General features: G+C 48.1%; 1 protein-coding gene and 1 long non-coding RNA gene across 2 annotated transcripts in view; both read right to left on the bottom strand.

Annotated features, from left to right (window-relative positions):
- The window catches only part of LOC145348487 (netrin-G1-like), a 41,545-nt gene extending 40,414 nt beyond the window's left edge, over positions 1–1,131 (bottom strand). The window contains exon 1 of the mRNA XM_080196676.1: positions 572–1,131. Within this exon, the coding sequence (XP_080052802.1) occupies positions 572–814 (243 nt within the window). The 5' untranslated portion in view covers positions 815–1,131. The remainder of the gene's footprint in view (positions 1–571) is intronic.
- Positions 1,132–1,141: 10 nt separating this feature from the next.
- Positions 1,142–14,424, bottom strand: LOC145348488 (uncharacterized). The gene is made up of 3 exons (XR_013887942.1): positions 14,219–14,424; positions 11,070–11,168; positions 1,142–1,345 (listed from the first exon to the last, which is right to left on the bottom strand). It is a non-coding gene; the product is annotated as an uncharacterized LOC145348488 (long non-coding RNA).
- Positions 14,425–16,543: the final 2,119 nt, after the last annotated feature.

Below are 16,543 nucleotides of genomic sequence, written 5' to 3' on the forward strand. Positions count from 1 at the left end.
CCTTCTCCAGTCTCTCAACTGAATCAATTCAATCCTCCATTCCTGCAACCACTCTGCTAAAGCTCCTCTGCAGCCACCCTTCCCAAAGCGTAATCATGGAATCATAGAAACCCTACAGTGCAGAAGGAGACCATTTGGCCTATCGAGTCTACACCGACAACAACCCCAACCAGGTGCTATCCCTGCTTGTTGCGAATCCCTCCAACTATCATATCCCAGGACACTGAGGGTTAATTTAGCACGTCCAATCAACCTAGCCTGCACATCTTTGGATTGTGGGAAGAAACCGGAGCACACAGAGGAAACCCACACAGACACAGGGAGAACGTGCAAACTCCACACAGACAATGACCCAGAATTGTTCAGAATTAATTAAACGTGATACCCACAGCGGCGGTCTAACCAGTGATTTATAAATGTTTCCCATATCTTCCCTGAGTTTGTACTCAGTGCCCATGGCAAATCTAATGTGAGAGTTTGGATAGAATTCACTTTGGTGAAGGCAGTTCAGTGAGTGTCCAGTCACAACATGACTCACAACAGAAGCTGATTCAGAAAGGTTTCTACTCACCAGTGTGCAATACATCTCAGGGCTCTGTCCACATGTACTGTTGGGGGGATCCAAGCTGATCTTCAGGAACCTGGTGAGCAGACTGGCCTCAGGCTGGCAGGCCATGTAATCCCAGCTCATTCCCTGGTCCCAGTAAAGCCGTGTCTTACACAGGTCATAGTGACCCCAGGACGGGAAGTGCTGTGCAGCCAGAGACAGGGTCACACAAAGGGTCTGAATGGGCAACAGACTGGACAGACACATCACTCCAACTGGATCCCACTGGGAGAGGGGGAATCTCAGTGTGTCCGGGAATGATTCAGGAGGGTCTCCACCCTGACTGGATCCCACTGGGAGGAGAAGTAATCTGTCAGGGATGATTTAAGCAGGAGGTCAACACTCTAACTGGGCCCTTACTCAGCGAAGAGGAATCTCAGTGCTGGCAAATGTTCCAAGTATCAGGATCTAGATGCTTTCCCAGTCCTGGTGCTGAGATTCCAGGTGTAAGGATTCCAGCTGTTCTTCCCAATGTTGGCGCTGATATTCCAGATGTTAGGATTCCAGCTGCTCTTCCCAGTGTTGGTGCTGATATTCCAGATGTTGGGATTCCGGCTGTTCTTCCCAGTGTTGGCGCTGATATTCCAGGTGTCAATATTCCAGCTGTCTTTCCCAGCTGCTCACTGTCAGGCAGTTTCTGATTGGCTGATCAGTCAGTATTGGGAGCCAGTGTGGTGACTGTGTCCTGACCAGAGTCCGTTTCCCCATCGATCATCTCTTCCTGCTGGAATTAACTCCCTGTTCAGCAAGAAGACAAACTAATAGGTTTCAGAACAGGTTTGGCTCCTGACCTTCGACCTTTCACCCCTAATCTCAGCCTCCCCCTCCCATTGATTGCAATTTAACAAAAATAATGACACATTGCAGACATGAGGGGAAATATAAATGAGACAAGAAATGCTCCCGAATGAGACAAATGGCCAATGAATCTGTTTATTTTGTGACATTGATTGAGGGGTAAATAATCACGAGGACAGTCAGGAGAACTACACTGTTAAATTGAGAACGAATGACTGTATAATCACTAAATTAACACATGATGGAAAAACACTGGATTAAAATGAAAGATCACAAATTCAACACTGTGATGCTCTCCCATTACTTACCCTCTGAAAGTGCAGAACATCTGCAGCATTTACCCTCTGACAGTGCAGTACTGCCTCAGCACTGACCTTCTGTCAGTGCAGCACTCCCCCACCACTGACCCTCTGAAAGTGCTGCACTCCCTCAGCACTGACCCTCTGACAGTGCAGCACTCCCTCAGTACTGACCCTCTGACAGTGCAGCACACGCTCAGCACTGACCCACTGACAGTGCAGCACTCCCTCAGTACTGACCCTCTGGCAGTGTAGCACTCCCTCAGTACTGACCCTCTGACAGTGCAGCACTCCCTCAGTACTGACCCTCTGGCAGTGTAGCACTCCCTCAGTACTGACCCTCTGGCAGTGCAGCACTCCCTCAGTACTGAACCTCTGACAGTGCAGCACACCCTCAGCACTGACCCCCTGAGAGTGCAGCACTCCCTCAGTACTGACCCTCTGACAGTGCAGTATTCCCTCAGCACTGACGTTCTGTCAGTGCAGTACTTCCTCAGTACAGATCCTCTGCCAGTGCAGCACTCCCTCAGTACTGACCCTCTGACAGTGCAGCACTCCCTCAGTACTGACCCTCTGACAGTGCAGCACTCCCTTAGTACTGATGCTCTGACAGTGCAGCACTCCCTCAGTACTGACTCTCTGACAATGCAGCACTCCCTCAGCACTGACCCTCTGACAGTGTAGCACTCCCTCAGTACTGACCCTCTGACAGCGCAGCACTCCCTCAGTACTGACCCTCTGACAGTGCAGCACTCCCTCAGTACTGACCCTCTGACAGTGCAGCACTCCCTCAGCACTGCACGAGAAGTGTCAGCCGCTATTCTGTGTACAATTCCCTGCCCAGGGTTTGAATCAGCTTCTTCTGCTGAAGAGGAATCTATAAAAATAAAAAAGCTATTCACACTGCCAGGTCAGCTCCCCTCAATCTCAGACTGGATTTAAAGCAGCAAGTTCGGAGATGTCAGGAAGCACAACAGAAGCACAAAAGCTATTACCCTTTCTCCATCCTCTCCTCTCAATATATTGCAATGGGAAAGCCAAAATCTCTCCGTCTGATATCCCTTTAAACAGTAACGCCCATCCCACAACCCACTTTGCAACATTAGGTGTTACTCTGAGCTGTGACTGATACACAGAATATTACCTCGGATATATATAACAAATTCTCAAGACAAATACTATGGGTGTCTAAAAACTGCTCCAGTGTGAGCAGAAATAGTCTTTGAATATCTCACTACCTCCCACATAATGCTGTTACCGTTCTGCTAGAATGTCACAAAATACAGTCTCATTCTGACACAAAAGTAAATGTTCAAACCGCCGAACACACACTCACCATCTCCAATCAAAACCCCCCAACACAAACTCACCATCTCCAATCAACGCCCCCCAACACACACTCACCCTCTCCAATCAAACCCCCAACACACACTCACCATCTCCAATCAAAACCCCCCAACACAAACTCACCATCTCCAATCAACCCCCCCCAACACACACTCACCCTCTCCAATCAAACCCCACCAACACACACTCACCATCTCCAAACACGACCGCCTACACACACTCAACATCGCCAATCAAACCCCCCAGCAAACACTCACCATCTCCAATCAAACCCCCCAACACACACTCACCAACTCCAATCAAACCCCCAACACACACTCACCATCTCCAATGAAACCCCCCAATGCACTCACCATCTCTAATCAAACCCCGCCAACACACACGCACCATCTCCAATCAACCCACCCAACACAAACTCACCATCTCCAAACAAACCCCCAGCATACACTCACCATCCCCAATGAACCCGCCTCAACACACACTTACCATCTCCAATCAAATCCCCAACACACATTCACCATCTCCAATCACACCCCCCCCAACACACACCCACCATCTCCAATCAAACCCCCAACACACACTCACTATCTCAAATCACACCCCCAACACATACTCACCATCTCCAATCAAACCCCCAACACACACTCACCATCTTCAATCAAACCCCCAACACACACTCACCATCTCCAATCAAACCCCCCCAACACACACTCACTATCTCAAATCACACCCCCAACACATACTCACCATCTCCAATCAAACCCCCAACACACACTTACCATCTCTAATCAAACCCCCAACACACACTCACCATCTCCAATCAAACCCCCCCAACACACAATCACCATCTCCAATCACACCCCCTCAACACAAACTCACCATCTCCATTCAAACCCCCAACACACACTCACCATGTCCAATCAAACCCCCTCAACACACAGTCACCATCTCTGATCAAATCCCCCCAACATGCACTCACCATCTCCAATCAAACACCCCAATGCACAATCACCATCTCCGATCAAACCCCCAACACACACTCACCATCTCCAATCACATACCCCCCCAACACACATTCACCATCTCCAATCAAACCCCCAACACACACTCACCATCTCCAATCACACCCCCAACACACACTCACCATCTCCAATCAAACCCCCCAACGCACACTCACCACCTCTAATCAAACCCCCCCAACACACACTCACCATCTCCAATCACACCCACCAACACACACTCACCATCTCTGATCAAACCCCCCAACGCAATCTCACCATCTCCAATTAAACTCCCAACACATACTCACCATCTCCAATCAAACCCCCAACACACACTCACCATCTCTAATCAAACCCCCCCAACACACAGTCGCCATCTCCAATCAAACCCCCCAACACATACTCACCATCTCCAATCAAACCCCCAACACACACTCACCATCTCCAATCACACCCTCCCCGCAAACACACACTCACCATCTCCAATCACACCCCCCCAGCACACACCCACCATCTCCAATCAAACCACCAACACACACTCACCATCTCCGATCAAACCCCCCAACACGCACTCACCATCTCCAATCAAACCCCCCAACACATACTCACCATCTCCAATCAAACACCCAACATACACTTACCATCTCCAATCAAACTCCCCTCAACACACACTCACCATCTCCAATCAAACCCCCAACACACACTCACCATCTCTAATCAAACCCTCAACACACACTCACCATCTCCAATCAAACCCCCCCAACACACAATCACCATCTCCAATCACACCCCCTCAACACAAACTCACCATCTCCATTCAAACCCCCAACACACACTCACCATGTCCAATCAAACCCCCTCAACACACACTCACCATCTCTGATCAAATCCCCCCAACACGCACTCACCATCGCCAATCAAACACCCCAATGCACAATCACCATCTCCGATCAAACCCCCAACACACACTCACCATCTCCAATCACACCCCCCCCAACACACATTCACCATCTCCAATCAAACCCCCAACACACACTCACCATCTCCAATCACACCCCCAACACACACTCACCATCTCCAATCAAACCCCCCAACGCACACTCACCACCTCTAATCAAACCCCCCCAACACACACTCACCATCTCCAATCAAACCACCCAACACACACTCACCATCTCCAAACAAACCCCCAACATACACTCACCATCTCCAATCAAACCCCCCTCAACACACACTCACTATCTGCAATCAAACCCCCAACACACACTCACCATCTCCAATCACAACCCCCCAACACACACTCACCATCTCTGATCAAACCCCCCCAACACACACTCACCATCTCCATCAAACACCCCAACACACACTCACCATCTCCAATCAAACACCCCAACACACACTCACCATCTCCGATCAAACCCTCAACACACACACACCAATTCCAATCAAACCACCAACACACACTCACCATCTCTAATCAAACCCCCCCAACACACACTCACCATCTCCAATCACACCCCCCAACACACATTCACCATCTCCAATCAAAACCCCCCAACACACACTCACCATCTCCAATCACACCCACCAACACACACTCAGCATCTTTAATCAAACCCCCCAACGCAATCTCACCATCTCCAATTAAACTCCCAACACACATTCACCATCTCCAATCAAAACCCCACAACACACACTCACCATCTCCAATCACACCCCCCCAACATACACTCACCATCTCCAATCAAATCCCCAACACACACTCACCATCTCCAATCAAACCCCCAAACACACACTCACCATCTTTAATCAAACCCCCCCAACACACAGTCGCCATCTCCAATCAAACCCCCCAACACATACTCACCATCTCCAATCAAACCCCCAACACACACTCACCATCTCCAATCACACCCTCCCAGCACACACCCACCATCTCCAATCAAACCACCAACACACACTCACCATCTCCAATCAAACCCCCCAACACGCACTCACCATCTCCAATCAAACCCCCCCAACACATACTCGCCATCTCCAATCCAACCCCCCAACACATACTCACCATCTCCAATCAAACACCCAACATACATTTACCATCTCCAATCAAACTCCCCTCAACACACACTCACCATCTCCAATCAAACCCCCAACACACACTCACCATCTCCAATCAAACTCCCCAACACACACTCACCATCTCCAATCACACCCCCCCAAACACACACGCACCATCTCCAATCAAACAACCCAACACACACTCACCATCTCCAAACAAACCCCCAACATACACTCACCATCTCCAATCAAACCCGCCTCAACACACGCTCACCATCTCCAATCACACCCCCCCAACACACACTCACCATCTCCAGTCAAACCCCCGAACACATACTCACCATCTCCAATCAAACACCCAACATACACTCACCATCTCCAATCAAACTCCCAAACACACACTCACCATCTCCAATCACACCCCCCCAAACACACACGCACCATCTCCAATCATACCCCCCCAACACACACTCACCTTCTCTAATCAAACCCCCTCAACACACACTCGCCATCTCCAATCAAACCCCCCAACACATACTCACCATCTCCAAACAAACACCCAACATACACTTACCATCTCCAATCAAACCCCCAACACACACTCACCATCTCCAATCATACCCCCCCAACACACACTCACCTTCTCTAATCAAACCCCCTCAACACACACTCGCCATCCCCAATCAAACCCCCCAACACATACTCACCATCTCCAAACAAACACCCAAACACACACTCACCATCTCCAATCACACCCCCCCAACACACACTCACCTTCTCTAATCAAACCCCCTCAACACACACTCGCCATCTCCAATCAAACCCCCCAACACATACTCACCATCTCCAAACAAACACCCAACATACACTTACCATCTCCAATCAAACCCCCAACACACACTCACCATCTCCAATCATACCCCCCCAACACACACTCACCATCTCCAATCAAACTCCCCTCAACACACACTCACCATCTCCAATCAAACCCCCGACACACTCACCATCTCCAATCAAACTCCCAAACACACACTCACCATCTCCAATCACACCCCCCCAAACACACACGCACCATCTCCAATCAAACGACCCAACACACACTCACCATCTCCAAACAAACCCCCAACATACACTCACCATCCCCAATCAAACCCGCCTCAACACGCTCTTACCATCTCCAATGAAATCCCCAACACACATTTACCATCTCCAATCAAACCCTCAACACACACTCACCATCTCCAGTCACACCCCCCCAACACACACTCACCATCTCCAATCAAACCACCCAACACACACTCACCATCTCCAATCAAACCACCCAACACACACTCACCATCTCCAAACAAACCCCCAACATACACTCACCATCTCCAATCACGCCCCCTCAACACACACTCACCATCTCCAATCAAACCCCCAACACACACTCACCATGTCCAATCAAACCCCCTCAACACACACTCACCATCTCTGATCAAATCCCCCCAACACACACTCACCATCTCCGATCAAACCCCCAAAACACACTGACCATCTTCAATCATTCCCCCCAACACACACTCACCATCTCTTATCAAACCCCCCAAATCACACTCACCATCTCCAATTAAACCCCCAACACACATTCACCATCTCCGTTCAAACCCCCTGAACACACACTCACCATCTCCAATCACACCCCCAACACACACTCACCAATTCCAATCAAACCACCAACACACACTCACCATCTCCAATCAAACCCCCCAACGCAAAACACCATCTCTAATCAAACCCCCCCAACACACACACACCATCTCCAATCAAACCACCCAACACACACTCACCATCTCCAATCAAATCCCCAACACACACTCACCATCTCCAATCAAACCCCCCAACACACACTCACCATCTCCAATCAAACTCCCCTCAACACACACTCACCATCTCTAATCAAACCCCCAACATACACTCGCCAACTCCAATCAAACCCCCCAACACACACTCACCATCTCCAATCAAACCCCCAACACACACTCACCATCTCCAATCATACCCCCCCAACACACACTCACCTTCTCTAATCAAACACCCCAACACACACTCACCATCTCCGATCAAACCCTCAACACACACTCGCCATCTCCAATCAAACCCCCCAACACATACTCACCATCTCCAAACAAACACCCAAACACACACTCACCATCTCCAATCACACCCCCCCAACACACACTCACCTTCTCTAATCAAACCCCCTCAACACACACTCGCCATCTCCAATCAAACCCCCCAACACATACTCACCATCTCCAAACAAACACCCAACATACACTTACCATCTCCAATCAAACCCCCAACACACACTCACCATCTCCAATCATACCCCCCCAACACACACTCACCATCTCCAATCAAACTCCCCTCAACACACACTCACCATCTCCAATCAAACCCCCGACACACTCACCATCTCCAATCAAACTCCCAAACACACACTCACCATCTCCAATCACACCCCCCCAAACACACACGCACCATCTCCAATCAAACGACCCAACACACACTCACCATCTCCAAACAAACCCCCAACATACACTCACCATCCCCAATCAAACCCGCCTCAACACGCTCTTACCATCTCCAATGAAATCCCCAACACACATTTACCATCTCCAATCAAACCCTCAACACACACTCACCATCTCCAGTCACACCCCCCCAACACACACTCACCATCTCCAATCAAACCACCCAACACACACTCACCATCTCCAATCAAACCACCCAACACACACTCACCATCTCCAAACAAACCCCCAACATACACTCACCATCTCCAATCACGCCCCCTCAACACACACTCACCATCTCCAATCAAACCCCCAACACACACTCACCATGTCCAATCAAACCCCCTCAACACACACTCACCATCTCTGATCAAATCCCCCCAACACACACTCACCATCTCCGATCAAACCCCCAAAACACACTGACCATCTTCAATCACTCCCCCCAACACACACTCACCATCTCTTATCAAACCCCCCAAATCACACTCACCATCTCCAATTAAACCCCCAACACACATTCACCATCTCCGTTCAAACCCCCTGAACACACACTCACCATCTCCAATCACACCCCCAACACACACTCACCAATTCCAATCAAACCACCAACACACACTCACCATCTCCAATCAAACCCCCCAACGCAAAACACCATCTCTAATCAAACCCCCCCAACACACACACACCATCTCCAATCAAACCACCCAACACACACTCACCATCTCCAATCAAATCCCCAACACACACTCACCATCTCCAATCAAACCCCCCAACACACACTCACCATCTCCAATCAAACTCCCCTCAACACACACTCACCATCTCCAATCAAACCCCCAACATACACTCGCCAACTCCAATCAAACCCCCCAACACACACTCACCATCTCCAATCAGACCCCCAACACACACTCACCATCTCCAATCAAACCCCCAACACCCACTCACCATCTCCAATCAAACACCCAACACACACTCACCATCTCCAATCAAACTCCCAACACACACTCACCATCTCCAATCAAACCCCCCAACGCACACTCACCATCTCTAATCAAACCCCCCCAACACACACTCACCATCTCCAAACAAACTCCCAACACACACTCGCCATCTCTAATCACATCCCCAACACACACTCACCATCTCCAATCACACCCTCCCCCCCAACACACACCCACCATCTCCAATCAAACCCCCAACACACACTCACCATCTCCAATCAAACTCCCAACACACACTCACCATCTCCAATCAAACCCCCCAACGCACACTCACCATCTCTAATCAAACCCCCCCAACACACACTCACCATCTCCAAACAAACTCCCAACACACACTCGCCATCTCTAATCACATCCCCAACACACACTCACCATCTCCAATCACACCCTCCCCCCCAACACACACCCACCATCTCCAATCAAACCCCCAACACACACTCACCATCTCCAGTCACACTCCCCAACACATAATCACCATCTCCAATCAAACCCCCAACACACACTCACCATCTCTAATCAAACCACCAACACACACTCACCATCTCCAATCAAACCCCTCAACACACACTCACCATCTCTAATCAAACCCCCCCAACACAACACTCGCCATCTCCAATCAAACGCCCCAACACATACTCACCATCTCCAATCAAACCCCCAACACACACTCACCATCTCCAATCAAACCCCCCAACACACACTCACCATCTTTAATCAAACCCCCAACACACACTCACCATCTCCAATCAAACCTCCCAACACACACACCTTCAATCAAGCCCCCCAACTCACACTCACCATCTCCAATCACATCCCCCCCCACTACACACTCACCATTTTCTGCCAAATCCTAAACACCTCAATTTTTCGGAGATTGCGTTGTACATATTTTGGTGAACATTGCACTGTTATCGAGGTTTATTCAGGCTATAGAATTTTGCACACACAATGAGAGTTTGGTTGGATGTCTTTACAGAGATAGGTATGATATTAGTGTTTGCAGATGTTTACAGAGATTTGGAATGATATCGGGTCTGGAGGGTGTCCCTCAGATAGGGAGGGTTGTCAGTCTAGAAGGATGTTAAAGAAATAATTAGAGGTGTCGGGGCTGTAGGAAGTTGCATCAATATGGGGTGTTGTATTAGTTGGAACTGGTTAGAGTTGTGGAGAATTTTAGGGCTGTGTCAGAGATAGAGAGCTTTTTTGGGTAGAGATGGAGACTAACTCATTTGGAAGCCAGGTTCAAATCCCACCAGGGCAGGTGGTCGAATTGAAATGCCATAAAATATTTTGAAGTAAAAATCATTGTTGACCATCAAACCATTGTCAATTACCATAAAATATCCTGTCTACTTAACTGAAGTCCTTGAGAGAAGGAAATCTGCCGTTCTTACCTGTTCTGGCTTTCACGTGACTCCAGTCCTTCAACAATGTGATTGAATTTTATACGCCCTCTGAAATGGTCGAGAAAGCCACTTAGTTGTTTGCAACCACTACGAAGAAAGTAAGAAGGAATGAAACTGGATGGACCACCCAGCATAGCCAAACGACAATGGCAAACACTATCATGTTTGCCCTGACACGTCCTCCCTGCAAACATTTGAGACTCGTGTCAAAATTGGGAGAGCTGTCTCACAGACTGCTCAAACAACAGCTTGACATCGTCATTCTGATAGAATCATCCCTTATAGACAATGTCCCAGACACCACCATTGCCATCCCTGGATATGTCTTGTCCCACCGGCTGGACAGACTCAGTAGAAGTGGCAGCGTAGTGACACAATCGGGAAAGAGTTGACCTGAGCATCTAATGGTGCCAAGACAAACATTGTTAAGAAATCCTCTGCTGATTATCACACACCGCACCCCGCAGCTGATGAATCAGTACTCTTTTGAAACACTCTTTGTGTTGAAAACCACTTCCAGGAAGTATTGAGGCTGGCATGGCGCAGATTGTAATCTGGATGGGGGAAATTCAATGCCCGTCGCGAAGAGTAGCTTGGTAGCACCACCACAGACTAAGCTGGCTGAGACCTAAAGGGTATAACTGCTAATCTAAAACAACAGCAGGTGAGGAAACCAACAAGCTGGAAAAACATACGTAAGACCATAAGATATAAGGGCAGAATTAGACCATTTGGCACATCAAATCTGCTCCGTCATTCAATCATGGTTGATATGTTTCTCATCCCCATTCTCCTGCATTCTCCCCAGAACCCTTGATCCCCTTATTGATCAAGAACCTATCTATCTCTGTCTTAAAGACACTCAATGACCTGGTCCCCACAGCCCTCTGTGGCTATGAGTTCCACAGATGCAACGTCATGGTGGTGAATTCATCTGGCAGCACTGTGATTAGCACTGCTGTCTCACAGCTCCAGGGACCTGGGTGCGATTCCTGGCATTGATCACTGACTATTCAGAGTTGCACATTCTCCCTACGTCTGCATGGATTTCCTCTGGGTACTCCAGTTTTCTCCCACACTCCAAAGATGTGCGGGATAGGTTGATTGGTCATGCTAAATTGCCCCTTAATGCCTCGAGATGCATAGGTTGGTGGGATCAGCGGGGTAAATATGTGGGTTTAACGGGGATAGGGCTTGGCTGAGATTGTGGACAGTGCAGACTCAATGGGCCAAATGGCCTCCTTCTACACTGTAGGATTTTTGTGATTTCTTTTTAAATCACCCTCTGCTGAAAAAATTTCTCCTCATCTCAGTTTAAAAGGAGTGTCCCTTCACTCTGAGGTTGTGCCCTTAATTTCTAGTCTCTCCCGCGAGTGGAAACATCTACTCCATATTCACTCTATCAAGGCCTCTCTGTGTTTTGTAATTTTCCCCCATCCTTCTAAACTCCATCGTGTATGGACCCAGGCTCCTTAATTGCTCCTCACATGACAAACCCTTTATTCCTGGGATCATTCTTGTGAACCTCCTCTGGATCCCTCCAAGGTCAGCACATCCTTCCTTAGGTATGGGGCCCAAAATTGCTCACAATTACATAACCAGGTACATAACCCTGATCTTCACCAACCTGCCTGCCGCAGATGCATCTATCCCTCACAGTGGCAGTAGAAGTCACCCATGCTCAGTCCTTGTGAAGCCAAAGTCCTATTTTGACATTGAGGCTATACTGCACAATGTTGTGTGGCACTACCATCATGCTAAATTGGACAGACATTAAAGAGATCTTGAAACTCAAGACTGGGCATCCATGAGGTGCTGTGTGTGCCATCAGCAGATTTGTACACAAACACAATTTGTAACCACGTGGCCGATCATAACTCACACTATACCATTATCACCAAGCCTGGAGACCAACCCTGGTTCAATGAAGAGTGCAGGAGTGCATTCTAGAGTAACACTAAGCATAACTAAAATTGAGGTCTTATTTGTGGTAGGGTGGCATAGTAGCACACAGGTTAGCACTGCTGCCTCACAGCACCAGGGACCCAGGTTCAATACCTGGCTTGGGTCACTGTGTGGAGTCTGCATGTTCTCCCCATGTTTGCATGGATTTCTTCCTCATGCTCCAGTTTCCACCAACAATTCAAAAGATGTGCTGGTTAGGTGCTTTGGCCATACTAAGTTCTCCCTCAGCGTACCCGAACAGGAGCTGGAGTGTGGCAACTGGGGGATTTTCACAATAACTTCATTGTAATATGAACATATGCCTACTTCTGACACTAATAAACAAGTTTTATTAAATAAAACCTTGTGAAGCTACAACACAGAACTTCTTGCATATCTAGCAGCAAGTAATAGACAGCTAAGCAATTCCACAACCAGCATCTAAGCTCTGCAATCCTGCCATATTGAGACGTAAATGGTGGTGGACAATTAAACAACACACTGGAGGAGGAGGCTCCACAAGTATCCCCATCCTCAGTGATGGAGAACCTCAACACATCAGTGCTAAAAATGAGGCATTTGCAACAATTTTCAGCCATAAGTGCTGAATGTACGTTCCATCTTGCCTGCCTCTAGAAGTCTGCAACATCACAGATGTAAGTCTTTAGCCAATTCAATCCACTCCACATATCAAGAAATGGCTCTGCACTCGACACTGCAAAGGATATTGGCCCTGGTAATATTCCAGCAAAAATACTTGTGCTTTCAAATTTGCCATGTCCCAAGCCAAGCTGTTCCAGTCCAGCTACAACACTGATATCTGCCTGGCAAAGTGGAAAATTGCCCAGGCATGTCCTGTACACGTGATGCATGGGCGAATTGAACCCAGCCAATTTCCGCCACCATCAGTCAATTCTTAATCATCAGTAAAGTGATGGAAGCAGTCATCAACAATGCTATCAAGCAGCTAACTCAGTAATAACTTGCTCGGTTTGAGTTCTGTCAGGATCACTCAATTATGACCTCATTATGGCTTTGGATCAAACATGGAAAAAAGAGCTGAATGCCAGAGGTGAGGTGAGAGTCATTGCCCGTGAGGTCAAGGCACTATTCGACTGAGTGTGGCATCAAGGAGTTCCAGCAAATGTATAAATCAATAGGAATCAGGGAAAAAAATACTTTTGGAGTCATACCTGGTACAAAGGAAGCTGGATGTGGTGGTTGAGTGTAAATAATCTCAGTTTCAGGGCAGCATTGAAGGAGTTCCTCATGGTAGTGTTCTGGGCTGAACCATCTTCAGCTGCTTCATCAATGATCTTCCTTCCATCATAAGGTCAGAAGTGGATATTCGTTGATGATTGCACAATTTTCAGCACCACTCGCGACTCCTCAGAAGCTGAAACAGTCCCTGTCAAAATGCAACCAGACCTGGACAGCATCAAGGCTTGGTTTGACAAGTGAGAAGTAAGATTGATGCCACACACGTGCCAGACAATAACCATCTCCAACAAGAGAGGATCTAAATATCACCCCTTGATTTTCAATGGCATTACTATTGCTGAATCCCTCACTGTCCATTCCGGGGGGGTTACCATGAACCACATACTGAACTGGACTAGCCATGTAAATTCTGTGGCTATAAGATCAGGTCAGAGGCTTGAAATCCTGCTGTGAGTAACTCACCTCCTATCTCCCAAAAACTGTCCACCTACCAGGCACAAGGCAGGAGTGTGTTGGAACACTCTCCACTTGCCTGCTTGGGTGCAGCTCCAACAACACTCAAGAAGCTCAACACCATCCAGGACAAAACAGCCTGCTTGATTGACACCCTATCCATAAACATTCACTCCCTTCACCAGTAAAGAGGTACTATCTGCAGGATGTGCTGCAACTCACCAAGCTTCCTGAGCCAGCACCTTCCAAACCCATGAATGTTACCATCTGGAAGGACAAGATCGGCAGATACTTGGGAACAATGCCACCTGGGAGCTGCTATCCAAGTCACTCACCATCCTGACTAACAGCAAAGTGGATATAGTTACACTATAAGTACTGCAGTGGCTCAAGAAGACAGCTCACAACCACCTTCTCAAGGGTAATTAGGGCTGTGAAATAAATCGGGGCCTTGCCAGCAAAGCTCATATTCCATAGCAATGAATTTTAAGAAGAGGCTGGAGGACGTTATAGCGATAGAGAGGGCAGTAGGGGTTAGGCGAGATTACAGAAACAGAGGGGATGGAGCATATAACAGGAATCGGGCGGGGGGGGGGGGGGGGGGGAGGCGGTGGGGGGTGGTGTAGGCACTGGTGGAGGTCATACAGGTCAGAAGGTATTTTAGGGTGGCAGAGGTTACATGAAAGGACGGAGTGCAGAGGCTACAAGAGGTAATAGAGTTGGGGGTGATTCAGGGATTGGAGGAGGTCACAGACACAGGGTGGGGAGAAGGGGCTGGATGAAGTTGCAGTAATAAGAGCTGTAGGAGTTGCAGGACGTAACAAAAATAGGGATGTCTGTAGCAACTGAAGGAGGTGACAGAAAGTGAGGAGTGTAGAGGCTGGAGGAGATTCATTGAATCATAGAATCTCTATACTGCAGAAGGACGCCATTCAGCCCATCGAGTCTGCACCGACCACAATCTCACCAAGACCCTATTCTGGTAGCCCCACATATTTACCCTGTTAATCTGCCTGACACGAGGGTCAATTTACCATGGCCAAACAATCTAACCCGCATATCTTTGGATGTGTAGAAAACAGATTTTGTTTTAACTAATCCATGGGAAATAGGCGTCGCTGGTTGGCCAGCATTTCATGCCCATCCCTAATTGCCCAAGGGCAGTTGAGAGTCAACCACATTGCTCTGGTGCTGGAGTCACATGTAGGCAAGACCAGTTAAGAATGACAGATTTCCTTCCCTAAAGGACATTAGTGAACGAGGTGAGTTCACCCGATCATCGACAATGGTTTCATGGTCATCAATAGATTCTTAATTCCAAATATTTTTTGTTGAATTTAAATTCCACTATTTGAACCCAGGTTCCAGAACATTAGTTGAGTTTCTGGAGTAATAGTCTAGCAATAATACCACTAGGCCATCACCTCCCCTTAGATAGGAGTGGTGTAGGGACTGGGAGAGGTTACAGAGGTAGGAGTGGTGTAGGGACTGAAGGAGGTTACAGAGACAGGGATGGGTGTAGGAACTGAAGGAGACTATAGAGACAGGGATGGGTGTAGGAACTGGAGGAGATTATAGAGATAGGAGTGATGTAGGAAGTGAAGGAGGTTACAGAGACAGGGATGGGTGTAGGGACTGGAGGAAGTTAAGGAGATAGGAGTGATGTGGAGACTGGAGGAGGTTAGAGGGAGAAGATGGTTTGTCAGGCTGGATGCTCTCACTGTCAGATTTTACTGGAGTTTGATGAGGTTGCGATATACCCTGCTGTGTTTATTGCAGATTATTTTCACTTTCACTTTAACTCCATAAACAGCAGATCAATATAAACAATTCTACTTTGAGTA

The sequence above is a fragment of the Carcharhinus amblyrhynchos genome, chromosome 9 (assembly GCF_965287045.1).
Source record: "Carcharhinus amblyrhynchos chromosome 9, sCarAmb.v2.hapA, whole genome shotgun sequence".
NCBI classification, from domain to species: Eukaryota; Metazoa; Chordata; class Chondrichthyes; order Carcharhiniformes; family Carcharhinidae; genus Carcharhinus; species Carcharhinus amblyrhynchos.